This window comes from Fusarium flagelliforme (assembly GCF_020744385.1).
Source record: "Fusarium flagelliforme strain FIESC 12 MPI-CAGE-AA-0113 chromosome Unknown B0J16scaffold_1, whole genome shotgun sequence".
In the NCBI taxonomy this organism is placed as follows: domain Eukaryota; kingdom Fungi; phylum Ascomycota; class Sordariomycetes; order Hypocreales; family Nectriaceae; genus Fusarium; species Fusarium flagelliforme.
In genome coordinates this window covers 300,789-328,306 of record NW_025763503.1, presented here as the reverse complement: position 1 = coordinate 328,306, position 27,518 = coordinate 300,789, and the positions used below count along the sequence as shown (strand labels likewise).

At 47.4% G+C, this 27,518-nt stretch overlaps 9 protein-coding genes across 9 annotated transcripts; 5 read left to right on the top strand and 4 right to left on the bottom strand.

Annotated features, from left to right (window-relative positions):
• Positions 1–183: 183 nt before the first annotated feature.
• B0J16DRAFT_365785 (uncharacterized protein) lies at positions 184–3,658 on the top strand (the record flags this gene model as incomplete). Its single annotated transcript, XM_046130052.1, has 2 exons — positions 184–1,549; positions 1,650–3,658. The coding sequence occupies 2 exons, from the start codon at positions 184–186 to the stop codon at positions 3,548–3,550; spliced, it is 3,267 nt and encodes a 1,088-aa protein (XP_045988080.1). The 3' UTR covers positions 3,551–3,658.
• Positions 3,659–3,690: 32 nt separating this feature from the next.
• Positions 3,691–6,244, bottom strand: B0J16DRAFT_408170 (uncharacterized protein). Its single transcript, XM_046133011.1, has 8 exons — positions 6,127–6,244; positions 5,953–6,075; positions 5,559–5,905; positions 4,970–5,514; positions 4,647–4,920; positions 4,426–4,601; positions 4,196–4,379; positions 3,691–4,145 (listed from the first exon to the last, which is right to left on the bottom strand). Exons 1-8 carry the CDS (start codon positions 6,171–6,173, stop codon positions 3,706–3,708), a joined length of 2,136 nt encoding a protein of 711 aa, XP_045988079.1. The 5' UTR covers positions 6,174–6,244; the 3' UTR covers positions 3,691–3,705.
• Positions 6,245–7,579: 1,335 nt separating this feature from the next.
• B0J16DRAFT_376908 (uncharacterized protein) lies at positions 7,580–7,897 on the bottom strand (the record flags this gene model as incomplete). The annotated part of the gene is made up of 1 exon (XM_046130801.1): positions 7,580–7,897. The coding sequence occupies one exon, from the start codon at positions 7,895–7,897 to the stop codon at positions 7,580–7,582; it is 318 nt and encodes a 105-aa protein (XP_045988078.1).
• A 1,974-nt stretch (positions 7,898–9,871) lies between these two features.
• On the bottom strand, positions 9,872–10,720 carry B0J16DRAFT_325976 (Cerato-platanin-domain-containing protein). Its single transcript, XM_046125944.1, has 2 exons — positions 10,554–10,720; positions 9,872–10,506 (listed from the first exon to the last, which is right to left on the bottom strand). Exons 1-2 carry the CDS (start codon positions 10,612–10,614, stop codon positions 10,049–10,051), a joined length of 519 nt encoding a protein of 172 aa, XP_045988077.1. The 5' UTR covers positions 10,615–10,720; the 3' UTR covers positions 9,872–10,048.
• A 1,558-nt stretch (positions 10,721–12,278) lies between these two features.
• Positions 12,279–16,509, top strand: B0J16DRAFT_390360 (uncharacterized protein; the record flags this gene model as incomplete). The annotated part of the gene is made up of 4 exons (XM_046131871.1): positions 12,279–12,355; positions 12,409–12,809; positions 12,865–13,005; positions 13,080–16,509. Coding segments are annotated over 4 exons (4,005 nt in total), but the record flags the coding sequence as incomplete, so codon positions are not given.
• Positions 16,510–17,635: 1,126 nt separating this feature from the next.
• On the top strand, positions 17,636–19,068 carry B0J16DRAFT_325974 (uncharacterized protein). The gene has a single exon (XM_046125943.1). The coding sequence runs from the start codon at positions 17,648–17,650 to the stop codon at positions 18,992–18,994; it is 1,347 nt and encodes a 448-aa protein (XP_045988075.1). The 5' UTR covers positions 17,636–17,647; the 3' UTR covers positions 18,995–19,068.
• Positions 19,069–19,381: 313 nt separating this feature from the next.
• Positions 19,382–21,778, top strand: B0J16DRAFT_277253 (major facilitator superfamily domain-containing protein). The gene is made up of 2 exons (XM_046123798.1): positions 19,382–21,158; positions 21,207–21,778. Exons 1-2 carry the CDS (start codon positions 19,695–19,697, stop codon positions 21,486–21,488), a joined length of 1,746 nt encoding a protein of 581 aa, XP_045988074.1. The 5' UTR covers positions 19,382–19,694; the 3' UTR covers positions 21,489–21,778.
• A 489-nt stretch (positions 21,779–22,267) lies between these two features.
• On the bottom strand, positions 22,268–23,879 carry B0J16DRAFT_325972 (uncharacterized protein). The gene has a single exon (XM_046125942.1). The coding sequence runs from the start codon at positions 23,394–23,396 to the stop codon at positions 22,350–22,352; it is 1,047 nt and encodes a 348-aa protein (XP_045988073.1). The 5' UTR covers positions 23,397–23,879; the 3' UTR covers positions 22,268–22,349.
• A 747-nt stretch (positions 23,880–24,626) lies between these two features.
• Positions 24,627–27,385, top strand: B0J16DRAFT_408164 (uncharacterized protein). Its single transcript, XM_046133010.1, has 4 exons — positions 24,627–24,884; positions 24,952–25,656; positions 25,711–26,366; positions 26,418–27,385. The coding sequence occupies exons 1-4, from the start codon at positions 24,720–24,722 to the stop codon at positions 26,998–27,000; spliced, it is 2,109 nt and encodes a 702-aa protein (XP_045988072.1). The 5' UTR covers positions 24,627–24,719; the 3' UTR covers positions 27,001–27,385.
• Positions 27,386–27,518: the final 133 nt, after the last annotated feature.

Sequence of the window (27,518 nt, the reverse complement as noted above, 5' to 3'; positions counted from 1 at the left end):
TTCGTTGGTTAACAAATTTGACTGTAACCGCCAGCCTGCACCAATAGTTTACTGCGCCCATTGGCTGAAGCTTGCCATAGAATATGTACTTGCGATGTATAAGAAGAACTAGATTTCCCCTGAAGGAGGTGAAAACAGTAACAGTTAAGTTTCTCGAAATCTTTGAGCCTTCATTCTGCCACTATGGATAATTCGAAATCTCGCTCTTCAAGGTCCACGGGAGTGCCTCCGTACGAAAGAAACCACAACTCGATGAATAAATACCAGTTGGCATCTGGAACTCAGTGGGGAGGCGATACACTGCATGAGGAATTACAGTCGCTATGGGACTCTACCTCCTTGGTCGATGACAATGATCAGGCTATCTCTGGCCGGCGATTTGAGAGGTTAACGTCAGATGCCCAGATGTACGGTATCTCTGGCCGGCGACTTGAGAGGTTAACGTCAGATGCCCAGATGTACGCTAAGAGTCGCACGAAAGAGACACTGAAAAACACAGATCCAGAGCCAACGGGTAATCCAGTTTCAGAGTCAGGTAGCAAGCGAAACATTCGGAACCCCCAAGAGCACGCCAACCGTGGTGTCCCTCATGATACAGCAGCTCGGATTTCTGATACCCCTACAGATGGACTAGCAGCCACGTCTAATCCGACTATGACTAAGGTTCATGCTGAGGTTCCGCTGAGCGATACTACTTTACAGGACGCTGTGGCATTCTTCGGAGACCACATTATTGCTTTGATGCGTAGCAAGAAGTGGTTCGAATCGGCAACCTTATTCCATCGTCCAGATTTTATTTCTAGGAAGATTGGCATTGCTCTTACAGGGTTACTGCCTTCAAACTTGGAAAGACTCGACATGATTGGAGCTTCAACGAGAGAGAAGAGCCATCCATCCCAGCAGAAGCCAATTGAGTTCCGAAGACGACTTGCTCACTATACCTGCATCAACGCACAAAAGAGGTATCTGGCACATGCAAATCAGGAGGATGCAGCGGAAGGTCCGGTGGCATATACCGTCCCACCCAATGTCCTGCGAACCATACAGAAGTTGGGCATGTGCGATTGCATAAAGGACGATATTGTTTCTGACGATCATTCGTTCGACTACAGCGACAATCATGTTTTTAGAAAATCTCTCTTCTCGTCTTTTTGCCTTACTTTGCAGCGGATCCTGTACGATACTAACTCTCCAATACTGAGCCATATCAAAGCTATGGTATCAAATAAATTCACGCGGGTCCCCTCGCCTGGGATCCAGGAGTCCGATGTTGATGCCAGCTTTCGATCTACCGAACCCAATCCGCTCCCCAGCATCACCATACACACAGACTGGCGTCCTTGGGAGTTCCTCGATAATCAATTTGGCGAAACCGTTCCTCCAATCACTTCCATCGTTACCTACACTGGCTTTGTCGAGTCTGCTTTCGCGGCTACCTGTTTGGACTATGTCAATACCTTCTGGCCGTCAACTGGCCCGATGTTCTTAAGAGTGTTACAGCAGCTAATCGATTCTTGGGATCCAAACTTGGAACGGACGATCGTAACAGGTAAGCACGTCCCAGTCGCGGTTGGGGATTACATCCCACGGAAGCACATCTTGGGCTTCCTCTTTCGTACTGAGTGGCAAAGCTAATATGATGTTGATAGATGAGACGGAAAATATCCAGCTTTCCATGACTCTTTCCGAAGAAGGATGCCTTTCCGTCCGAGGAACCTCATCTGTCGAAACCTTGACATATATTGCACAACAGACTGTTTGGATTTGCTCAGCATTGCGTCTGAGCCCGGTGGCGGATACGGTGTTCCATTGCGACGGTGACATATCGGAACATGAAGAAAGCAATCAAGACGGGCCCTCACGGTCCTTCTACGTTTCTTGCCAATTGCAGCCTACACCACCAGAACATCACTCTTGCTGGCGGGAGATTGTTGACCAGACCGCAGTGTTATGTCAGCATTTTCCAATTCCTCCACGACAAAATGAAGTAGGCCTCGAAGTGTCTCTCGAGATGCTCTGCGCAATGGCTGGTATTCGACATGCCGTAGACTTCGATGGTGGTATAGTCATGAAGTCTCTCCATGGCATGCTTGTACCCCTCAGTCTCCAGAAAAGCATTGTGCAGTGGCATTATGTATATGCCGAAGACGACAGCCAGAGGTTTACCTATCAGCAAGGCATAGCCAAATGCTCAAGGCGAGCACTTACGGACTCCGTCGACTTCGAAACACTGCGATCTACACGGGCTATAGTAGGATGGTGCCGTGATGCTCGTAAGATCATTGGCCGGGATGATGCCGTCTATAGCACGATTGGTTATTCGACCGCGAAGCCCTTCTCTTCCAGTGTCAAGTTCTCTGGTGGAGCCCTGGGCTTCCAGCAATTTGGCGCTGCTCAGGTCAACTTCACATTGGGTCCGAAAGATACCAAGATTTTCTATCAGCGCTCTGGTCAATTTAGGGACATTCTCAAATACGCGGCAAGAAGCCACGTTCTGCTTCAAGATACTGAGGAAAAGAGGGCGTGGCTGGTCAATGCCGACGACGTAATCCTTCACATCGTCCAGACCAGATTATGCCAAGACCACGAAAGCGCAGGGTCGCCTACTCTTCTGAAGTACCTAGACACTGCTTCTCGGACTCTTGGGAGCAATGAAAACTGGCACGCCTTGGGATCAAACAAGACCGTCAATGCCATGGTGGACAACATTTGGTCGATGCTCGAAATGCTTCTCGATCAATCAATAAGGTTCAACCAGACACAAGACCGTGCAATCAAAATGCCTTTTCAAAAGACACTGGTTGGCTTCGAGTTTATGGGTGTCGTAGAGGAGAGATCACCACTCGAAACAAAAGAATACAGCGCAAAAAATTCCAGTGGTGGATGGACGCGCTTGGTGAAGGACACAGACACTTTGGTTCTTTTCGCCCAGGGATTCCAAGATCTGATCGAATCGTCACATACCCGGAGCGACTGTTTCCCCTGGCGGAGGATGCCAAAAGGTGAAGATTATTTGGGAACAACCGTTTCCGTGCTGAAGGACCTTTACAACGTGGCTGGGAGCAGGTCCGATCATCGCCACCTCACAAGCAGTGGTCTATACTGGCGCTCGGAACGCAGTGCCTTTGGACCATGTCTTGAGCCACAAGTTCAGCTCTGTCGCTGCAATCGACTGCAAGACATCTCACATTCAGATTCCCGTCCCAACGCGGCGCCGGAACTTGAAGCGGACGGTGGCGTTGTATTCGGAAAACCGACCTCGTACTCTGCTCCTCAAGGTGATTGCGATCAAGCTTCTGTCAAGAAGCTGAGTAGCTCGAAGTCCAAGAACCCGAACACGCAGACTCTCGACACCCACCCCAAGACCACGATCCCATTGCCTGGATCGAATGCAGATGAAAGCCAAGAGGAAGACTCACCTGGTGAAGAAGCGGAGGGAAGTCATCCAGGCGGCAAGGAGCCAGGAAGGGATGTGGACCTAGCGATTGCTGCAATACTAGAAGGTATCCCCTCGAAAACAAAGGAAAAGAAAAAGGCACGCAAATATTAAGTGATAATGGCTTGATGATGCGAGGCAAGTTCCTCGCGGGCGACATTCGCTCAAGCGGTCTTTTCAGTCATGGGTGCTGTACAATATGTCTTAGAATACAATCTCAATTCTACGCTTTTCTGGATATAAACGAAATGCCACCCATCATAACCCCTCTACTCCAAGGTAAGCATATTCTCCGGCATAATATCCGGATCCCCAATCTGCTGCACAATACTCATAAACTCCTCCGACGAAATCCCAATATTATCCAAAAACTCCAAATCACTCCCACCCTGCATCGTCTCCAAAAGCTCCTCATCAGCCTTTCTCGCCAGTTCAGAATCCGTCTCATCCGTCACCGCTAGTGAAAGTGTTTGTAAGCCCTGCTGTTGTACCTGCGCCACGAGTTCCTGACACTGAGCTTCTAGGTACACGAGTTCTTGTTTTCGGACGCTTGCGAGTCGGTTTCCTCGGGCGATCATGTTGTCGAGGAGTTGATGCACTTGGAGACGGCTGTTTTGGTCGTCTGCTACGCCGGGGAAGAGGGCTGTTGCCATGTTTAGGTGGAGGGCTGCGCCGAAGGTGAATTCTAGATCGTACGGGAGGAAGACCTCTGTGGACATGTGAGCTTGGGTATTGCCAAGGAGTACGAGAGGGGCATACCAAGCAGGCTGTATTCGCTGGTCAGGATCTGAAGAGTCTTGACAGCCGACTTTATACCAGTTGATATCACAGCTGCTGTCTGACCGAGAAAAGCTTCAGAGTTTTCATCGCCTGGTTGACCGAGGATGTCGAGACGTTCTTTGAGGACGGAGAGGAGGAGGGGACGTGTCGCTACTATCACACACTGGAACTGTCAGCGCATTACTTCCTGAATCTACGAGCGTACTTACTTGATGATACAACAGTGTTATATACTTTGTCCCTCTCGGCATCGTATCAACCGAATTCTGAAATTTCATCGAGATAATCTTTTCGATCTCCTGCGCATGATGGGCCAAAGTATGAAGAATAGCCCTCGTCTGTTCGAGGAATTGGTCAAGCGGTGTTTTCTCGGGTTTGTATAGTGCTGTCTGCTGTTAGACTGGCTCCAACCCAAAAGGCTTGTACTTACTGGTTAAGATGACTGATAATAGATGGGATAAGTTCACTTGTAGACTTCTCGCGCTATCATCTTGTGATCCGATAGTTGGTGGGTTAACGGGTGTCGAGATATCGCTATCTTGTACTGACATCGGTAGTCCTAACGAAGAAGAAAAATGTCGGTCCATGATGTATAGTGTCCACCATAGATCACGACAGCGAGTTACTGTTTCGCTACCAAGTTCACTGTCTGGTAATTGTGTGTGTAAACCTTCGAGTTGAGCAATCCGTATCGCTTGGCCAAGCTAACACAAGTCAACTCATCATCAACATCACGGTCACAAGTTCACTCACATATACGTGCGCCGACTCCCTCTCATCGATAGAATAAAGATACAACCCCACCATAGCCAAAACCTCAATCGCAAGCAGACTATCCTTCCAAAGCGCAGTATGATCCGGCATAAGACCCATAGCCCTCACAAAAAACTTGGATCCAGGCGGTTCCGTCGAGAGCACTCTCTGCGACGCGTTGAACGCCGTTCCGAAAGCCAATATGAGGAGAAACTTGACATACCAAAGCCGATTCTCCTCAGCCTTGCTCTGCGCATCTGAGTAAAAGTCGCGGATCTGATTTACGAATTCTACCTCGTCGAAAAGCCGGTATGTTTGGCCGAGATGGAACTTGAAGGTGTGGAAAAGGTAGATTGCGTAGTCGAGAGATGGTAGGCCTGTTACGTCGGGTTTTTCGTGGGGTGGTCGGATGTTCCATGATAGAGTGTAGACGTCGCTTTCTATTAGTTGGGGTGGAATCATGTCACCGCCTGGTTGCAGGCTATCGCCTAGCATGAGCATGAGTCGCAAGGTAAACGACCAGGTTGACCATGGAGCAAGCCAAACTATCCAGTCAGTATAGATATATTTGACGTATCGGGGTACTCACTCCATGTCCGTCTGTTCTTGCGAGTATTCTTAATAATCTTGGACGGAATAGTAAAAGCGCTGGGCCAAATACTCAATGGCGACTGGCTCTGCTGCTGATACAAACCTCTACTGCCAGAGTCAGACTGCTGCTGCTCTACAGTGAGCGCAGGGGAAGAAAGAGTGCTACCGACTCCGAAAGCTGAATCGCTCGTCCTCTTGATGCCTGAAGAGAAGGAGCCAGACGGGGAGCAGTAGGACGTTGATCGGTAAGGCGGAGGCGCAGATGGAAACGGCGTCTCGGTATTCGTGTTGACTGAGGATGAGCGCTGATGTAGCTCAACTTGTTTCTGAAGATCTTGTAGATATCTGCCCGTGGTTAGTCGGTGAAACAAGGTTGTTGTGGCTGAACGTACTTCTCTGAGACCATGACTTTGGCGCCTCCTTCTGTGAAACGACATTGTATTGAACGTCGTTGACAATTCTGACATGGATCATCGCCTGAGCATTTAATCTTGCTTTGTCGACACGCGACGCAGCTGAGAAGTCAGGATCTCATCTCTGTGAGATGGAGAGGGGATGTAACGTACGCATTTGCTGTTCTTCTTGTTTTGCGAGGTTCGCTCTCTGACGCCATGGCTTGTTGTTTCCTTGTCTCAGCTGTAATATCTCTGCAGGTTCATGAGACAAGCCTTAAGACATCCAGGCACTGCCCGTTAGACAGGTACTGTCAAGTGCGCAATGTTCAAGTTGATTGATCAATAAGAATGGTCATAGAAGAAAAAGAAGAATAAAAACGGCTTTTGGCTGCAGCGTAGCATCGCCTGTAATGTGCCACCAGCTTTAGCGCTGAATGATCTCCCCGCACGGAAATAGCGGGCTGTCCGTTACCGGGGTTCCTGGGGATGAATGAGGTCAGTTGATGGATGTTCTAGAAGGAAGACAGGATGTTGGAATTTATCATGCATTTGTGGAAATGTTATCTATCATGTTTGATGACATATGTCACTCACTGGGTAATCTACTGCAGATACCCATTTCGATATCGGAGTTGTCTATCTCGTCAAGATACGAAGGGACCCAACTCTCCAGTTGGTCACCAGATAAGAAATTTCCCATCCCCCAACCTCTACGTTACAGGACCATTAGCGAGGACACACTATTCCCCGCATTTGGGTTAGGTAACAAAGACCACTGACAGAAAGTGAGATACCAATTACGCAGCTTTTATTCTTGCATGACCAAGATAGCGCGGGGTTAATCTTTTGGAGCTTTCACTATTGTGGGTATGTTTTTGCAAACCTCACATACGCCACGTACACGATAAGTTGGGGAAAAAGCGTGATCGGCCAATTTTGTTTCTCGGTGTATCAATTGCCGGCAGGGATCGGTAACCATCCCGTTCCGATTGGATATCGTGTAACCTCACATAACCTCACTTATTATCGAGATCGTGATGTCTTTATTTATCTACCTCACATCTATGACCAGGGTTACTTATTTAACCACCTCTAACTCTCGTCAACGCATCTTTATCGTAAACCCAATGCTCATCAGCGTTGACAAAAACGCATTCAAGCTTCCCGATCTCTGTGTTGCCGGTACTACTGTCTGTTACCGCAATTGCGCCTTGGTCACGGCGAGTATTGCAGCCTGTACAATACTTTTCCTCCATTTTATTGATTGTGTCGCAGAATTGACATTTACAGTGGGTGTGTTCTGGCTGACGGTTGTCTGTTCTAGGCGCCATGGTATTGAGTTGGTAACTTTGCTATGTCTGTAAAAACTAGTAGTTTGATGGCTATGTTGAGATCTTCATTGCAGAGTTACATATACGTATGGGCTGTGGTCAAGGAGCTCTATTCACGACAACTATGATAGTGATTGCGTTCATTTGTTCACAGTCAAGTTAGGGATTGTTCACTGCTCCATGAAGGACTTTGTGGTGCAAGGTGCGATTTGTTTGCGGCTAGGGTTATGAATTGCTACCTGAGACAATGACACTCATCATCTGTCTGTCTAATGTCTACGCCCGACCTTGAATCATTTCTTGTCTGGGCCTTTGAGACCCTGCTCAGAAGCCTCGGGTTCGACTCCAGCGTTCATCATTCTGACGGCGCCCAGTACGGCCAAACTGTAAGTCCAGTGTTCTTTACCGTTCTCAAAAATAGTACTGTTTTCCCAAACGCCAAGGTGGTCTCCAATCGTGATGCCATCGCTTGTCAGCGCATACGCGCCCCTACCACGAGCCTTGTGGCACCTTGAGCAATTCTTTTCCTCCATTGGATTGCTAGTTATGGCACAACCCTGGCATAGCCAGTGTGTGTGTTCTGGGATATTGGTAAGATCCAAAACAGCCATGATGATTTCAGTGTCTTTTGGTTAGTGAGATATTGTTTTGTTGTGGAGGACTGGTGTTGAAATGTTGTAGATGTCGGTGAGTCCTGACTTTTCTGTTTCGGCTTTGAAGGATGAACTGCTGTCTTTTATATTAATCGGTATAGACCGTGTTCAAGTTCCAGTTCAGATGTTCCTTGTACAGCAACTACGAAGCAACGATTAGATACTTTGTTCACGTTGGTCACTGCTGTATCAAAGGCTTTGGGTTCTGAATTGCTACCCGAAAACTATCATCTCTATATTCTCGATCTCACGTCTTGTTCAGACCTTTTGAAAACCTGTTCAAAAGCCAATATACCGCCTCTAACTTCCGCGTCTGGTGGCAAACACTTCAGGCCAGTTATAAACGCAATGCTCCCTGTCGTCACCAAAACCACACACGACATATCCGACCTTGTCTTCATTCCATGTCAGCGCCTCCAAACGGGGTAAGTGGCATTCTGGTTTTGAGCGATCCTTCTCCTCCTTTTCACTGGTCTTCTCGCAATACTGGCATTTTCACCTTTCGTGTTTTAGATGCCATTGTAACTTTGCTGTTTCTGTAAATGTTAGTGTTTTGATGCAATCGTTTGGCTGTGTTTAGGTATGCATTATAAATTCATTTGAACTGTACGACTTGCAAACTCACCTTCGAAAAGCTCAAATAATGAATTGATTTATACAAGCATGTCTAACAGGAAAGTTCTAGTCAAGGAAATTGATTCACGGCAGGTGTGTTTATTTTATTCACAGCCAAGTTAGGGATCAGTCACTGCCTTATAAAGGACTTTAGTTTGAGGTTAGAGTTATGAATTGCTACCTGAGATTTACTCTATCTATGTCTCCGCCCAACTATACCTTTGATGTTGAACCTTGCTTAGCAAAAGGTCTATGAGTACCTATCTGATCAAAAGGAATAATGTGTTGAGTGCGCCTTGCAGATCTGGTAGTCTACGCCTAACCTTACCTCTGACTCTCTAACCGGCAGCAGCGAGGAGTCGGATGGCCGTCAGTGTGTCCTCGTCATAAAACCAGTGTTCACTGCCATCAGCAAAGACGGTCAAAAGTTCTCCAATTCTGAGGTCGTTGATCGTGAGTGCATGTGCGCCCTTGTCGCGACGCACGCCGCAGCGTGGCTGTGAGCAATGAATTTGCTCCATTGAATTGGTAAACCTGCAGTTCTGGCATCGCCAGCGCTTGTGTTCTGGGACACGGGTAGAGCCTTTAATAGGTGCCGATCTCGGGATGGTTTGGTCAGTTTAGTTTGATTTGTTGAGATGTTGGTAAGATGTTGTAGTTATCGGTGATTCTATTTGTTTCTGTTTGGACTGTCTACGGCCAGTTACTAACTTATATTGTTTATCTCGTAACTCTGTTCACGTTATACTTCAGGCGTTCTGCATCACAGTCATCTTTTACAACTACAGGTGGTAATATCAGGTGCTTGGTCACTGAAACATGGTTGCTGTTCAGCGCAGTCAGCTCTCTCTCAACTCCATTCAGAACAGTTGTCAAAGAGTAAATGAGTCGCTGTTTGCAGAACATGAGCTATGGGCCATGGACTTTGTCGCTTTCTCACTTATATTGGTCAGTGTTCAATGTGAATAACTCCATTTTGGTTCAACTCAGATCACTGCCGAAAAGGCCTTGTGCGCCGCTATCCGCGAGACATAAGCCACGAGCTACGGACATCGTAGTTTGGCTTCCCTATTCAGCACGACCGGCTTGAACTGCGATTATTCCTCGAGGTCTCAGTGACGATATTCCCGTTCGGAAACCTAGTAGAAGACGATATAGGGACTGATGGCCAAGAATATAGAATTTATACAGCAGTCAATGCGATTTCCCAGAATCGATCGGCTGCATGAGAGCCCTTCTAGACACCCGTCACCCACCATTCATCAGATGCCTGCAACTGCCGAACATAGCCCATTGGTGTAAGAACTGAAAGGTGTGGTTCAGATAATGCAGCGTCGGGCGCTACGGATCGCAACGAGAAGCCGAGATCCCCACTCGGTTCAACTTAGACCGGTACAAGCACCCGAGATAAGAGCTCACTAGGTCCTCTATTTCTCCATAAAGCCTCACAACCTCCTCTATTATTATTATTGCTAACCTGGTATGTAATGATCTTCAAATTTGCTTGGTGAGAATGTGTTTGTTGTAGAGGTCGTAGAGCCAATTCGAGTACCAATTACCACCAACAACCATCTTCATCTCCTCTTCAGTTGGTTCAGTAGCAATGCCACAATTCAAAAGCTCCACCTGAAAAGCAGTTACATTGACCCGACCTAGCTTTTCTGCTTTGCCACCCGTAAGGGAGTCCATCAGCGTAAATGAGGTTGTAAAGCCAGAACCACCTCTTGGGCCATCGAGAACAAGTACCGATCGACTCGTGTATCCACAACTAAGGGACCAGCAGGTACCACACAACTCAGAGTTCGGACCGTCGATTCCATCGAATCCAGCAATGGTGGGAGTGATATCGCCTAGTTTCATCCAGTCCTGATCTTTGAAGATTTCTCCATTCTTGTAACAGGCCAGCTCGCTGACGGGCACTGAGTCGTCGCTATAGTATCCATTGAATGTCACTGTAGGTGTGAGTAACTAGTATAATGCAACAAATTGGAAAACTGACCAGTTGTAGCAGAGGCCAGCGAGAGATAAGAGCTCAAAATAGCAGCTTTAGAGATATACATGTCGTTATCAATGAAGCCCGATATGGTTTCTGTTCCAATAGTGGCACGCAAGACTCTGGATCTTCGGCAACGAATGAAGCAAATAGGCGAATGAGATCAATGGTGAGAAAGACAAAGAGTTGTTGAGGATAGCGCGAATATAAACAACGCGATATTCCTTCTACCTTACTCCCTGCTCCACTCGCCAAGTCCGGTCGTTGGTTGCCTAAGGTGTTAGGTCCTTGCTATTGGCTGTTGATTGTTGGTTATTGGTTGTTGGTCGTGAGCCTTAACCATGTAGCCTATTACAACCACTCGGTGATTAGGACAGTCCACTTTGCTGCCGTTGTTCGTGGTCTAGACCTTCTCAGACCTCAGATGTCTTGACCAGGGTCACGAAACCTCGTGATAGTGAGAGGGGCGAAGCGCTCAGGCTGTTGCAGCCGTCAGAGCTTCTTTGATGGGGTCAAGTTGACTCGGAGGAATTTATATTGAATGCACTTTCACCATTGTCTAGAGTCTTAGGGGTAGTTTTGTACTTCAGTTGTTGAAGAGGCCCTCGGCATGAATCAATATTGAGAGTAGAAGTATCGCTCGAAGCATTAAGAGTTGTGCTGCGCCTGTTACCAATTAGCCTTATAGAAGTCTTAATATCTTTTTCTTAATTCCATTTGAGATTTTTAAAGGTCAGTTCGCAAGTCGTACAGTTCAAATCAACACAATGAGCGGGAGATACGTTGTGGCAGTCATAAAAAATCCAATTCTCATAATAAAGTACTGATATGTTTATCAATAGGCGACACATCATACTATTGAGATTGGGATCAGTATTTATTCAAAGAGTAAAGTTTTATCCATACAGCCCAAAGATCAAGCTGAACGTATATGTAGCCACCATGTCCTGGGTCTTCAAATCGGCTTCCGTGACCGTCTTGTCAGCCCTGATTATTTCTACGCCTTGGCATGAAGCTTCCAAAAATAGCGCGGATCCCATACTAAAGATTGCGTTCTTGATTCTATCTCCACCATGGTTCACTTCTTGAATTGGAGTATAAATAGGGAACACCAAGTGTTCGTTGCCTGCCATGGGGGCCTGTAATAGTTTGAAGGGATTAGCTATTGAAGGTATTAAATTTCTAAATTACCTTCAAGGAGAAATAAGAGATAAAGGAGTTATCTTACTGTTTTTCCTAGTATCAAAATAGGAAAATTTGGTTAGCAGTTAGGAGTAAGCAATTTTCAATAAAATGCACACCTTATTTCATTTGTTACAGTACATAAAAATATTTGATTTGCTCGTAAAGTGATGAACTCCAGTGGACATGCATCCCAGCCGCTGTGGGGTTGAAATTGCCTCAGTTATTGGTCCTGCCAAACACTTTGCTGCAGACCTTGCGTTAGCGAATTCTGACAGGCTCCATTCTCAGCGAGCTCCGCAACCTGATTCTTTCATTTTGCTGACCCTTAAATACACCTTACGCCCATGTACCCTTTTAACAGCCGGCTTAGATTTAGCATTGCTATCGACTGATTGAAAATCTTTTATCTTCTGAGCCTACTGTCTACGGCAGTAATTTCTTATCACTTTCGCGTCTTGACCTGTCCTTCGTCGGATAAATTACCGGGGGTTTCTTTTCCTTCCTGAAAAGAAAATGTTTCATCATCAGAGATGGGCGGGAATTATTGTACTGTTCCTAATATGCCCTGGTCAAGCGGACGACTTCGATGACTTCACCAACAACCTGTTCACAGACTTAGCTCCGTAACTACACCGTCATTGATGTATTTTCTACTATAGGTGCTGATCATATATAGCATTATCGCGTTATTCGGCGAACGCGTCACAACTCAATTCTTGAGTCAAATACTCGGCTGGGCAGACTGCATAGCCTTGGCAATGGCTCCATTGGGTATTATCACTATCCTTATCAGCACTATCCGCGTTGGAGGGCCATTATGGCTTAAAGCTGTGGTGGGGAGAGCGAAAGAAAACGTATCCGACGTTGAGATAGAACTGATGTCATCTACATCTCGCGAGGTCTGTGACCTATATAATGGTACCAGCATTGTGCGGAGCCAAGGAACTGCTCCAGTTTGGGAATACATCTGCCTTTTTCCAAAAGGTCCTGCGGGCTCCCCTCCAAATAAAGATTCCGGGTTACGGTTCATGACTTTGAACCAGGCCGTCAAGGACGGTCTGTTGGAGGAAATAACCAGTGAGTGAAATACTGGGTACAGATAAATCGATGAAAGAGGCCAATATTTATCCAGGTCCTCAGAAGAAGACTTCTTCACAGAGGGAAAAGGCCAGCCCCAAGTCTCATGGCCCAAGCAGTAATTCACGAGCAACAACTACGTCTTTGAGCAGAAAGAAAGTCCTTCGAAACAGGTTTCTATCCTTCAGAGGCGTCAGTAAGCTGCCCCAAATATTCTGACAGTATTATCTTTACAAATGAGTAAGCGCTGACCTTTGGGCTTGGCCGCAGGCTCAAAAGCAGGAGAAAGTGTGGACACAGAGCAGGGCACATCACATGGACCGTCAGATAATCTCCCTGTTCAGAACGACTCAGAAGCCCTAGAAGATTCCATACAGGCAGAAATGAGAACTGAAACAAAGCCTATTCTGACAGTCATTCATGACACGAGTTTCGACGCACCCAACATTTCTCTCAATATGCAAAACACTCACAATCGAACCTGGATACGACTCGTTGCAACAATAGGGATTATCTTACAGTCAGCTGTGATGATCTTTTTTGGACTTATGACACATCCCAGTTTCCAGTCGCGCTTTCAACGGGACGACAAGCCGGTGGCTACTCATGCTGCGCCAATGGCAATAACTGGGACCGGCTTTCTCGTACTTGGTATGATCATTTGTGGGCATGTCATCGAATCCAGTACTGTAAAGACGAGTTACCGAACGACAGAAAAGTTCGAAATTTGGATGTATTGGGTTCAACAAGAACAAACTGTTGCCGATCGGGTTTTCAATTCATTTGCTACAAACCCGTCTACCCCACGCTCAGTTATTACTATGTCTCGAAGAAAGCAAGGTCACGTAAAAGTACTGGGATTTAATATCATACGAATCGAGACTACAGTAGGGGTTGTCATTGGACTTATTGGATTCGTCGTGCAATTTATCGGCTTGAGGGCGATGAATTCATGGGCAACATTGGCTCAACTTATCGCGATTGCGATAATGACCTTTCTACGAGCAATAGTTCGGCCAGGATTTACGAAGTCTTTTGAAAAAGCAAAACTTCTTCCTGATTTCGAACTGGACTGGTTAGCCTGGGAGATAGTCAGGATGGCCCGTGGTGAAGAAAGACCATCGAACAATTCGAATGCCGATACGACGGCCGCTTCAACTGCTGTGATATCCATGGAGGCCAGTGATCCGAGAAAGCAATACATATCCCCCGGCTCCTGGATGGTCCGCACCGGTGGTTCAGTGCGGTACAATCCTTTCGCGGAAATTTACACAACACCATCTCAAAACTCAGAAGCACATGATATCATGACAATGCGTCGGGGGCTCTGCAGACTGGCCGGATTACACAGCGAAACAACATCCATAGCCCTCAATCTCGCATTGGCAATCGAAAAGGCCATGAATATTTTATTTCCTCTTGAAAAGGAACCAAAGAACTACAGATGGTACCTGGACGTTAATCACGGTCGCGCTTGTCGACCAAACCAGTCTAAGCAACAAGTATGGTTCGACATATGCCATAATGGTGACTCTTGGAAAGTGTTGGCGGACAACTTTGACGCATGTTTGTCACTGTGGAGCTATACTATCAAACAAAGGAAGCCACCGTCTCGCGACGAAGACCAAAGGGAGGGTGATGTTTGGCTTCGAAAAAGGCGTCCTGAAACGTGTTTGAGATTGCTTGGTTCGAAGAGCAGGTTGTTGTCTCTGGACCTTCAATGGTGGGCATCACAAGATACTGGCACGATTATTGAGGTTTCCATCGGAGAATACGAGCCAGGAACCACCAAGAAATCTCCTCAAACGCTGAGGTCTACAATAGTGGACTCCAGTAGAATCGTCGGTTACGGTGCCATTGTCGGGCCAGCAAGAAGCGAAATCCGTGGATTGCATACCGTGGTCGCAGCCCCCTCTGATTTTTACCATCACGATGATTCTATTCCAAATTCCTTTGCACTCAAAACTCGCGATTCGTTAATAGAATTGTATGCTAAGGACTTGCTTTTCTCGTTTATGTGCTCAGCAGCAAACACATTAGAGGGGCCTATACTAGGCAAGACAGAACTTCGGCCAGTTGGCACGAAGCTTTTTCCAATTTCAAACTACTATCTATGGAACCAAAACTTGTCTGAACTTGCAGAAGCTTTCTGTGAGTTAGGCTTCGGAAATCAACAGGAAGCATCGATTGGCATCGTTTCATCTCTCAGTATGGCCCAGAAATTGCCATTTCCACAAGCACTTTTCGACAAGGTGTCTTCGGAAACCATCAAATCAATCGACTCATATCATGATTTTTATGATTTTGATGATAGGTTATGGCAACTACAACGCTTGGCTGTGAAACATGAGAACAGTAATACAGGTATCTGGGAGCGGTATCTGGCGCTGGAAGTAGAGCTTCTCAAGGAGACACGTACGAGAATTGATCTAATTCAAATGGAAAACTCCATGCCGATACCGTTGGGACTTCAGAAGATTTTTGAAAAGCTCAGACACAGTGTCTCAAAGCTGAAGGACCGCAATCTTCTAAATTATCTTTCCTATCTTTACAAGAAGCAGTCTCGTCAAATGCTGGAAGGTGAGCCATTGGAGCTCCTGACTCCGAAAAAGCCATTGCGATTTCCAACCTCCCTTCATTTGACAAAGCTACACCACACAACGATGTGCAAAGCCGACATAAAGAATTTGGATCTCAATGATATGCCGTATCTGCGTCTTGAGTATGTCGTCAAGCAGGATATTTGTAACTGGACTGCCCTCCATTATGCTTCGGCAGAGGGAGATAAGATCTTTATTACAGCACTTTTGAGCAAGTACATCGATGATAAAAACGTCATACTGAACGTGAGAGACTTTCGTGGCTATACAATGCTGCATTGTGCCTGTGAGCAAGATAACGAAGAAATTGCGTTAATGCTCATACGTCGGGGAGCGAGTCTCGAAGCACAAGGTTGGAACGGTGTTACCCCCACACACCTGGCTGCTCGCCATACAGATCTCGTGTTGTTCCGCGCAATGCAGATGCTAACAGCAAAGGACAAATTCATCGAAAATTCGGATTCAACAGTGGATTATAACGGACGTCTACCAATACATTGGGCCGTAATGGGAGGGAAAGTGCTGAATCTCATACCTTTTCCTCGCCAGCTCAACGCCGTGGACAAATTTGGATGGACACCAATTCATCTAGCTGTTGTATACAACCAACTGGAAGTCATGGACAAGCTACTCGAATTGAGCGCCGATACGGGCAAGAAGGATGAAGCTGGTAGGACAGCAATCTATTTGGCATGTGAGAGGGGAAATCTGGACGCCTTGAAAAGACTCGCAGAGGCGGGAGCAGACTGCAACATTGCAGCAAACGATGGAAGAACGGCGTTGCACGAAGCAGCTGGCTTGCAGCCGAAGGAAGTTACACTTTCTCGAGAAAAAGGACGCAAAGATTTCCCTTATGAAGAAGACTATGGGACGGGAATCGAACTCGTGAAGTTTCTAGTGAGCCGCCAACTAGATCCTTACAGGAAGGATAACGAGGGCAGAACACCAATTGACATAGCGGAGAAAGAAGGGCACAAAGCGGTCCTGGATTACTTATGCAAACCGGATTCGAGGGGGTCACAAACCAGACTGACTGATTACTGGGCAAAGGTCTAGTCTCTATCGTCTTCTCTTGTATATATGTATATATTTTCATGGCAGCTTCCATGTGGAATTTATCATCCTTCGTTTTATCTCTCTAATTCTTTCAAGTTCTTCCTAAATCCTGATTACAGTCGTAGAAGCAGCTTCGATCCCTTTTCCAAATTCAGCTGCGTTGTATTGGTCGGGGTCTCGCTCAACCGTATCCTCATTATCTTTGATGGACTTAACTTAGCTCTCCCAATAGCCATACATTAACATGTCCCACATTGCGACAAGAAGTCTTGATTGGTGATACAAACATATGCTCTTCAGCAAGAAGCTCGGAAGATCTTTGTATAGTGTCGTGGGGTGCTTGTAGAGAGATTCCTGCAGTCGAGATATCTCACATAGGGGGACGTTTAACACCTCCAGGCTGCTAGATTACGACTTCGCCAGTCTAGAGGTAGCGGCTATCAAGGCGCAGGCTACCATATAAAGACCAATTGTGCTCCTAGCTCTACCAAAGTCATCAATCTAGGCCAATTGTGCCTACATTTAGCATGTCATTTCGCGTTGCGGCTGCTGCACTCTGTGTAGGCTGTCGACCGTACAGTGACGATATCGATGGTGCAATGAGTACAATTCGAGATTCGTAAGCGATATTGAACATTTTTATCTAAACTATCACCATTGACTTGGTAATGTAAGAGAGTTGCGTGAGCACTTATGAATTCCGCTGCCGTGGATATGTCTGTCATCCACCAAGAGCCTCGTCGCGATACCTTTTTCCTCCAATGAAATCACTTCGATCTCTGGCGTCGTTGTTGAGTATTAATCAGCCTGGACGGAGCACTACCTTAATTCGGATCATACGTGCCGTACTGCACTAACATCGTGCATAAAATGTGAACACTATTGACGCTAATGATGTTTTAATTGGCTAGCTGGTGAAAAATCTTAGTGATGACTGTGCTTGCGACACACAGTGACTCAATTACGCGGTCTGTAACGACGCGCATGTTATTCCCAGGCCTGCAGTCGGGTAAGATCAAGCCGATTACCAGTCTTACGCAGAATTCGTGAGTCACTTGGCTTGGTCAATCAACACAACTCATAGAGAAAAGTGCAGATGCCTGATCAGCCTGAAATTGTATAACAATAAGGCCAAATAATGCAAAATGTCGGATCAATTCACTTCAATATCACATCGTCAATATGGAGCCTCCTTATACTCAAAGAACCGGCGTCCCTTTCCAGACCCGCCCAGTGCTTAGCCCGTTCAATCCATCAGCCCTACAGAGCCTTAATTCCATCTTATCCCCTAAGAAAAATAGCTTGACCATTCATATTCAAGATCATTATGCATCAAAGCGCTATCGCCCTGGCTCCATAGTTATGGGCACTGTCAACATCAAGCCCAAGAAGCGGACTCCTTTCACCAAGATCTCGATAAAGTTTGTTTGCGACTCCAGCGTTGAGCGCCCTAACGCCAGTCTATCATTTGAGACATGGCATCGATTACTTGACCTGGAAATGCCAATTGACCAGGCGACATTACCCGCGAGTAAGATTCTTCAGCCAAATGAGACTTACACGGTTCCGTTTTACTTTGTCCTTCCCAATGGCCTCGGTACAGAGGCTTGCTCACATAATGTCATATGGCAAGAAACACGCCAAATGCACTCCCATCTTCCACCCAGTATCAACGGCTGGGAGAGTGATGCGATGATCCCAAGGGGCGTGCGCGTTGACTACGGTGTTATTGCTCAAGTTTGGGACTCGTCCAGCCCAGAGTATGCTAGGATGGAAGCCAAAGAGACCGTTCAGTTCTTGCCAGGACATGTCGAACACCCGCATCTGAAAATCCCCACAGCAAATCGGAATTTCAAGTTCGGGTCATCTAAACAGCTCAAATCCAGTATCTTTGGTCGCTCTTCGGGTGAAATCACATTATACGCCGATCAACCCACTGCGATCATTGTTGACTCCAGCGGTAAACATTTTCATCCTGCGACGGTGGCAACATCTCTCAGATTGAAGTTGTCCGATCGCAAGACTAGCCTGCCGCAAACATGCAGTGTGTCTGCACAGATTGAGTCACAAACATGGTCACAAGATGAGCCCATGCAACAACTCCCTCACATCGTCAACGCGATAGACTGCTACAATGGCTCCGAGGCTCTGCTGGAGAAAACTGAGGTCAGATTGAGCTGGGAGAAGGATTCGCCAAAGCAAACAGACAATCTTGTCACCGATACTATCGAGAGTTTCACCAGCCATATCGAGATACCCATCACGAATTTTGCGAGCGATAAGAGAATGTTTTTGCCTACTTTTTATTCTTGTCTGGTTGCCAGGACATACCAATTACATCTAACTATAAATGTTGCATCGACAACCCTAAAGCTGGTACTGCCAGTGCAGCTCACAATGGAGGATCAGAAAGGAGATGTGCAGCCCGAAGCTGGGGATATTGGGCTCCCAGAGAGAAGTGCGAGATATTCCAGTTCATTGCCGTCATATGTCGAGTCGGAGAGGAGGCATTCACAGCCTGAGCAGTAATTCCTTATAATGAATAACAAAATTGAACTTTGTCGTTGAAATACTTCAAGTATATTACAAGAATCCTAGCCAATGACACTCCAGGGTAGTTGTCTTAATACCTCAGCCACACGACACAGTGACATATGCTGGCAAATGCGCCTCTCGGCTGCACCGCCAAGATCGAGATCGACAGCCGGTCAAGAGAGTCATCAAAGAGAACGACAAAACAAACTTGGATAAGCTTCTCCCACTGAGTTTGGCCGGAGAAACTAGCCCGGTGGAATCCTAACGGCGAAAGTCGATTGGCCAGAAGACGCTGATAGACCCGCTATTACATCAGTGATCGTACAGGTACCTTGCGCTCACGCGATCAAAATTAGAAGGTGCAATCACCTGCAGTCTGCACCTGCCTTGAACCAGCAAAAAAGGGCGATCGGCCGATTTTCGGAATATTCGTCGAATATTATTTCCAGCCACAGGAACAATCCGTCAATCTCAATTGTCTCATCAAACCTTCAGAGACTTGATGATCGATCTCTACCCGAGCGATCCCTAGCAAATAAATGCCCTTGTCGCGTCTAGCCTTGATCTCATCGTGGCTCGTGTCAGCCCCGCCATAACAATTCTCGCCCTTCCTACGTCACCACTCATTCAACCCCGAGGCTTGATCTTCAGCGACAAGCTTTGAGGAAAAGGCTACTCTTACAGCCATTCAACCATGGCGCCTTCACGAAATAACTCTTCCAGCGCCGCCCGGCGAGCCATGGCTGTTGAGCGAACAGCCTCTTCAGGTTCATTCCACGCTGGCGCGCCGATCCCCACGTTGAGCAATATGCGACGCCAATCCCATCGATACCAGACGTTTCCTACAACGCCGCCAAAGACTCCTCTCGAACAACCATATGCTGGTTCCAATGCGAGCGATTCCGATGATGAAGATGATAACGAAGAGACGCCGCTGCCTGTCCGACAGCTGTTGTTGCTGGCCTTCCTCTCCCTTGCCGAACAAACCGCGCTGAACTCGATATCCCCGTACCTTCCCGAGATGGTGCTCAATATGCCTGGCATCCCTGACGATGAAGCCGGTCTATACGTTGGAATACTCGCGAGCTCATTCGCATTGGCGCAGCTGTCGACAAATTTCCTCTGGGGATATGCCTCGGACGTGATTGGCAGAAAGCCGGTTCTGATCATGGGCACAATTGCGCTTATGGGCTGCTTTTGCGTGTTTGGGTTCTGCAAGGAATACTGGCAGATTGTACTCGTTCACGTTATGATGGGATTGCTCAACGGAAACGCTGCTTGCGTCCCGACAGTTCTGGGAGAAGTTACCGACCGGTCCAACCAGAGCCGCGCGTTTACCTATTTGCCTGTCATTTACTCCCTCGGCAGCATCACTGGACCTGCTCTGGGCGGTATCCTCGTGGGACGAATGGGTAGCAAATACCCGTATCTGGCTCCTAACATCCTATCCGCTGGTCTCCTCGCTATCAGCGTCATTGTGGTCAGCATCTGGTTCGAAGAGACTCTGGACAAGACCCAAGTCGCATTTGAGAAGCCCGCCTGGGTTGAGAAAATCCTCTCCTGGTTCCCTTCACGCGCTCCTCCCCCACGACGTCCTTCTTGGAGCGCGCGCTGGCCTCGATCGCACACCCAGCAGCCTCTTCTCTCCTCCGGTCGAGCACCCTCCTCCGACTCCGAAGATGACGACGACGAATCCGACTCTGGCGAAAGCGACAAGCTCGACCCCGCCCTGTCCGCCTGGAAGGATCTCAGCCGAACCACCATCCTCGTCCTCTTCACCTACCTCGTGTTCCAGCTGTCCAACATCTCGTTCAACAGTCTGTACCCTATCTTTGCTGCGACGCCTGCACCTGCCGGTCGCGACTTGCTGCCCAGTAGAATTGGCGTCAGCTTGAGTATCGCAGGGTTGGCGAGCTGCATTTTCCAGGCTTTCCTGTTTCAACAGCTCAAGACTAAGCTGGGTAACCTTGGTACCTACCAGATCTCGCTTCTTGGACTTGGTATTAGCATGCTGTTTATGCCTTGGGTTGGCTACGCTGATGACAAGCCTTTGTTCGGTGTCGGAAGTGGCAAGATGTGGCTGTACATTGAGCTTGGACTTGTCTTGATCCTCAAGAACATGTGCGCTGTCGGTGGATTGTCCAGTGTCATGCTTTTGGTAAGTCCCTCCATTGAGTACCTTTTTGAACCTTACTAACAACTCCAGATCACCAACTCCGCACCATCGCATTCCAGCCTCGGCAGTCTCAACGGCATGGCTCAAACCCTCTCCGCCCTCGGTCGCAGCTTCGGCCCCTTCGTATCCGGCGGTCTCTTCAGTCTATCCATCAACATTCGACCCAAGGGTGAAGCCATAGCTTGGAGTGTCTTTGGCGGCCTAGCCATTCTCGGTTGGGCTTCGTCTCTCTTCATCCGTCGCGATGGCTTGGAGAGTGATGATTGGCAGGGATCAGATGAGAATTCCTCTGAGCAAGACGAAGAGGCATGAGCTCGCGCTGAATAGACTATTAGCATTCTGCATGTATTGGGGCATCGTCGTTTTGATGATTGTCTGGGCGTACTGGCTGGTTTTGAAACAGAGATGAAGTCACGAGGATAAGATTTGGGACATGTATAATTGATAGATAAATTGGACCGTCCCGGCTCGTGCGGCTGGTTGATTGTTTATAGAACAATAGTCTTTCAATTTGAGTATTAACACGTTGCCTGTGGATTATCATCATCCTTTCAGCTTGTGCCGCCGCCCCAAGACTCCAACTGCGTCTGTACAAAGCGAGCATGACTTTTGAAAAGCATCTAGGCTACTGCAGACGGCGATCACTTGTCAAACATCTTGAGAAAGAGAATGTGATGGACAGTATCAAGGTTTTCGTAGTAAGTCCCTACGATCACCCTTCTCCTCGAACACACTGGATGTTTGTCCAAACTTGTGACCATCAGCAACGACAAGTTCAGGGCGCCTCAGATGAAGACTTTCAACATGAGGCTGAGTGGGGAGTGAAGTCAACATAAGAGAATGCCTTCGGTTGAAATTCTACATGTCTTTGATATATCTATCCAAAAGCACGGGATCATCATGATAGACGGTGTGCTTGTCAGGCATTATCCTGGCTCTTTACCATGCACATTCAATATTTCCCTCCCGATTGGACTGTTTAACACAATTAATCCTTGTATCCCGACTTGCACTGCGATTTTAACACTCTCCAGGATGTCATAGTAAGCTGGCTGCAATGCATACATCACGTTTCAACGAATCGAGTTGATTATTTTGATAATTTTTATTTGGTATAATGCTTTTCTATATCCCTTCTATTCCCTTTTCATAACGTTCATTTATGTCATTAACTTAACGGAGCTTGAGGACAGCCTTGCCGAAGTTCTTGCCCTGGAGCATACCAATGAAGCCCTCAGCGGCGTTATCAATACCCTCAGTGACGTAAAGCTTAGCCTTGACGCTGCCGTCGCCGAGCCACTTCTGGAGGTTCTCCTGGTGGTCCTTGTAGTACTTGGGGCCGAACTGGGGGTGAGAGACGAGGAAACCCTCCATCTTGATCTGCTTGGCGATCAAGTTGATAAGACCCTTGATACCCTCACGCTTGTCAGCGGGGGTATTGTACTCGGAGATGAGACCGCAGACGGGGATACGGCCACCAACGTTCATGTTGGTAAGGGCAGCCTCAAGGTGGTCACCGCCGACGTTCTCGAAGTAGATATCGATACCGTTGGGGGCAAGACGGGGAAGGGCGTCCTTGGGAGCCTCCTTCTTGTAGTTGAAACCACCGTCGAAGCCGAGCTCCTTGGTGATGAAGTCGAGCTTCTCGTCATCACCGACGGAGCCGATAACAGTAAGACCCTCACGCTTGGCGATCTGACCGACAATCTGACCAACAGCACCGGCAGCGGAGCTGACGAAGATGGTCTCGCCCTTCTTAGGCTGACCGATCTCGTGGAGACCAGACCAGGCGGTGAGACCAGGCATGCCAAGGGCACCGAGGAAGAGACCGAGGTCAAGGTTGTGAGGGTTCTGGATCTTGCGGAGGTTGACCTTGGGGATGGTCTCCTTGTCAACGCGGACATACTCGGCAATGGGGAGGAAGCCGGTGACGAGATCACCCTCGGCGAAGTCGGGGGAGTCACTCTTGATGACCTTGTTCAAGGTGCCGTTGTTGATGGGATCGTTGATCTCAAAGGCGGGAGCGTATGACTTGACGGTGGTGTCGCGCATCTTTCCGCGCAGGTAAGGGTCGAAAGAGGCATATTGCTGCTCGAGAACGACACCACCTTGAGGAGCCTGGTCGATATCGATGGGACGGTCCTCAATGACCAGATGCTCACCGGCGACGGGGAGACCGGTGGGGATCTTCTTGTATACGAGAGTCTTGTTCTGAACCATGATTGCGGTTTATGTGTATGTATATGGGTGTAAGATTAAAGAGTAAAGAGGATGAGATGTATGAGTAGGTATATATGAATGGGTATAGATGATATGAGTATGAATGAGATATAAACGACGTCACTGTAGTTAAGGGTCCTTATATATCTAGAAATGGTCTAGAGAACACCTCATCTTTGCTGGCGGAATTCCGCCTGGTGGGAACCCAAATCGAGACGTCAAAGTGGCGCGGCCACGTACCGAGGCTATTTCACGCCGCTTGATTTGTAAGAACAAAGCATTGAAGTTTTCTCAACAACTAGAAAACGTCACAGCGTTACGATCCACAACGTAAACGGTGATACTTCCCGAAGCGGCAATGACCTCATGAATGATGACATTCCATGGTGATCTAAACTCTCAATCATAGTGATAAAATTCTTTAACATGACCAAAATTGAGTTTAACACAGTGAGAATTCAGTGCAACATGCTGTCAGATCTCTATCTTGATTAGAATGTGGTAAGAAATTAATTAATTCCTTGTTCAGGGAGCGGATAGAATAAACGTGGCGGCTCGGCTACTTTACCTAAAGGGGATTAACGCCGATGGAGGAAAAATGAACCTCGGTGACTCCGTTTCTTTTGGTTCGTCGTGGAATTCTTTACAGAGTTCTAGCGTTGTCCACGAAGCGCGAGGGCGAGGTTTTGCATAAACGCCGAGTGGCTATCCGATCGTCAATGCATTGAATGTTTCTTCCAGCCTTCTTTGTTTCAAGGTTAGACGGTGAAGGGACCTCGGTGAAGAAAAGTTAGATGGGTTAGTCAGCGACCAAGATTCAGGTTTGAACGGTAACGTGGCACACACGAGTCAAGAGTCCGACGGCATTTCTGACAGCACCGCAATTGGCCATCCGTTTTTGAGAATGCCATTTTGGTCAATCTTGTGTAACCCACCACAGTTTCCCCTCAACTGCCCAGCTGTGCCACCAGGTAAGGGAGGTAGCTTCATAACAGGCGACAAGATGTCAAAACACCAAGACTCATGTAGTAAAAATAAGGTAGTCTAATTATTAGTCTAAGCTAGCAAAGGATGATCAAATCGTTTCATCCCTTATGCTTCTGGCGGTTAATTCTTCTGTCATTTTGACTCAACTTACCCTGAACTTTGTCTCGTATCAACGTTCTTCCGCCCGGAACTTTAATCCATGTTCTCATAATCACATCACGCCCAACAAACCCCACACAGAGGCTCATATCACGGACTCGTCAATTTAGGCAACTCAGCCCAGCCTCAGCCTATCAAAACGACAATGAGTCGGCATCCGGCCAGAGTGAGACGAGTATGGCAGCCACTTTCAGGCAGATCCAGCCTGCGCCTCGAGACGACAACTCTCCCGAATCAGAAGAAGGAGGTCATCTCGTTCTCGGCCGCTCTTATCGTATCGCCAAGAGGAAACGCCAGCATGTCAGGGTAGCTTGTAATCCCTGTCGCGAAAAGAAACGCGCCGTAAGTCACGCGTAATACTGATGATTTTAACTTTACTTGACTTAAATCATTGGCTGACAAGTTAAAGTGTAACGGTGCAGAACCTCAATGTGACCAGTGTCGATTGCGGAGCTTATCATGCATTTACCGAGTTCCACCCAAAACGGTGGATTCAACCATCAAGGTTCAGAAACAGCTCGATACTCTCCAGAATAGTTTCAAGCACTATGCCGATATTGTTGATCAACTTAAAACACTTCCCGAACATGATGCTCTCAAGCTTCTGCAACAGCTAAGGTCACCAGGTGGTGCCTTTTCCCCACTGAGCACAGTCAGACTATCGAATCACAAGACATCTCAGGCTTTACTACCGACCACCAGTTCTCGAATTGAGTTTGAGCTCACAGCGCTTCATGGAATTGTGTATCCTACGTTATTGCCTATCGATATCACGGGGCTTAATATCTCGCCATTGGAGAAACCTGCATCGCCTTCTTCGACGCTTTCAAATTCGGAGAGTCTTGTGAGAAAACCTTCGAATACGCCTGTATTTCTTGCAGAAGCTGGGTCTGAACCGTATTGCGATTCTAGATTGGAAGACCTTGATATTTCGTACTGGACGAAAGTTCCTATTAGCGATGTTTCGGCTGCGACTTTGATATCGCTGTATCTGGAGACGGATCAGACGATTGTTGCTTTTATCGATGCGGACCTATTTTTGGACAGTCTTGTGGACAGAAGACCCAAGTTTTGCTCTTCGTTTCTCGTTACAGCGATGCTATACGTGGCATGTGTAAGTCACACATGAGTCTAGTCTTTAGTGCCATTCAACTCACGCGTATTGCAGTATGCTTATACCGCAAAAGATCTCACAGCAGTACCGCTCGGAACTCTGTTCCTCAGAGAATCTGAGAGACTCTTCCGTGCTGAAGGATCATCTGATGATGTCCTCACGCTGGCTGCTATCAACACTCTGAGTCTGGGTTGTTTCTTTAGTGGAAACGATGCGTTAGCTAAAGAACTTCAGAGCGCTGGTCGTAATATGGGACGAAGGCTTGGCCTATACGGCGTACCTCATGATAGTCCCTCCTTATTAGCCTTTCGAAAACTCCCCGATGATTTGCTTCGGATGACGGCTCATGTGGCGTGGAGCACATACAATTGGCTGACGATACATGTTATGTTCTTCTACGACGAGAGTATTTCGCACACTCCTTCGCTTCCAGTACCCGGTGCCGATAGAGACGACTATCCAGACCACGCCTGGCCTGACCATCCCCTGCCGAAGTACATGGGCAAGTCATTCACCAAACTTTGTCACTTCTTCTCAATAGTAGAAGAAGTCGCGGCTGTTTACTCTGCAAACGACAGGATACCCATCTTCGACCGCGTTCCGATAGCATTTGCAGAAGCGAAGTATCAAAAGATGCTGTTTTGGGCGGATTCTCTTAGTAAAGATATGGCGTGGAACAAGGACAGTCATGAGCACATCTTTCTCTTTCAGTAAGTTACCGATCGCTCAGAACTTGACACCTTTACTGACTTGCCCTCCAGCATGTGGTTTCACTGCGCAGTCCTCGACATCTTCCGCCCCTTCGCCCAAACCCAACAAGACTACAAACTCCGCTCCTTCAACTCCCAAGACAGCACCCCCAAGACAATCTTCGCCGCCTCCCTCAACCAAATGAAACGCCTAGTCATTCTCTATCGCACGCAAAAAATGCCCAACAGCTACATGCCCTACATAAACATATCACTAATCCACATCGCCAACACGATCTGCAAAGTACCCCCCCACGACAGAACCTCCAAATTTTATTTTCTACTCTGCATTCGTTACTGGCAGCATTTATACGTCGGTTATCCGATCTTTTCGCACGTCATACAAGCATTTCTTACCATGGCGATAAACAGTGGGTTGATGAGTAATAGAGAGGCTAAGACGCTGATGGCGGAGGTTTTGGCGGGTGGGAAACATCATGAATTGGCGCATGAGGGCATTCAGACGAATTTCATTGTGGATTTTGATTTGGCTATGACGAATCCGGATGAGGCTGGTGTTCAGGCTGTGGCGCAGAAGTTTGAGGAAGTTGCGCTGTTTGATGAGTTTGCTGTTTACAAGAAGGAGGGGGATTGATGGAAGGGAATGGAACCAGAGAGAAGAAGAGTTGGTCGTGAAGGGAAGGAACAAGATCAGTGACGCGTCATGTAGGAGCAGAGGGAAGGAAGAATGGCGGCACACGAGGGGAATTATTAGAGGTTGATGCATCTATCGGCGCAGTAGACTTAATACTCCATGGGATATTAGTCCCAATGTCATTTGCATTTGATTAATAAATTAGAATATAATTTCAAGTCAGAATAAAGTATTCTAAGTGGCAGCCTAAGCCAACATAAGATGGCCAAATTATTTCATCTCTTATGCTTTCGGCGGTCAATTCCTGACACCCTGCGGGCTGGGATTGATCGTGGTGCCTTCCTAGAGTGCACTTTCCCTCGTATGCTGCCTTCCTCATTCTTGGGTAGGCACAGACACAACAAAGGAGGCAGGCACCCCCTCTGCCTGATGATAAAACCTTTCCCCTCCCACCCGACTAATCCTGATTCTTCCATCATCATCAACGGAACCATCAACAGAACCATCAACAGAACCAT

Coding starts and splice junctions, on each gene's coding strand:
- B0J16DRAFT_277253 (XM_046123798.1), top strand. CDS start 19,695: ATGGCGCCTTCACGAAATAACTCTTCCAGCGCCGCCCGGCGAGCCATG. Junction 21,159..21,206: donor TGTCCAGTGTCATGCTTTTG/GTAAGTCCCTCC, acceptor TAACAACTCCAG/ATCACCAACTCCGCACCATC.
- B0J16DRAFT_408164 (XM_046133010.1), top strand. CDS start 24,720: ATGGCAGCCACTTTCAGGCAGATCCAGCCTGCGCCTCGAGACGACAAC. Junction 25,657..25,710: donor CGATGCTATACGTGGCATGT/GTAAGTCACACA, acceptor CGCGTATTGCAG/TATGCTTATACCGCAAAAGA. Junction 26,367..26,417: donor GAGCACATCTTTCTCTTTCA/GTAAGTTACCGA, acceptor CTTGCCCTCCAG/CATGTGGTTTCACTGCGCAG.
- B0J16DRAFT_325976 (XM_046125944.1), bottom strand. CDS start 10,614: ATGTATATCTCTAAAGCTGCTATTTTGAGCTCTTATCTCTCGCTGGCC. Junction 10,507..10,553: donor GCTGGCCTCTGCTACAACTG/GTCAGTTTTCCA, acceptor TCACACCTACAG/TGACATTCAATGGATACTAT.
- B0J16DRAFT_408170 (XM_046133011.1), bottom strand. CDS start 6,173: ATGGCGTCAGAGAGCGAACCTCGCAAAACAAGAAGAACAGCAAATGC. Junction 5,515..5,558: donor CAAGAACAGACGGACATGGA/GTGAGTACCCCG, acceptor CTGACTGGATAG/TTTGGCTTGCTCCATGGTCA. Junction 4,380..4,425: donor TAACACTGTTGTATCATCAA/GTAAGTACGCTC, acceptor TGACAGTTCCAG/TGTGTGATAGTAGCGACACG.
- B0J16DRAFT_325974 (XM_046125943.1), top strand. CDS start 17,648: ATGGAGCCTCCTTATACTCAAAGAACCGGCGTCCCTTTCCAGACCCGC.
- B0J16DRAFT_325972 (XM_046125942.1), bottom strand. CDS start 23,396: ATGGTTCAGAACAAGACTCTCGTATACAAGAAGATCCCCACCGGTCTC.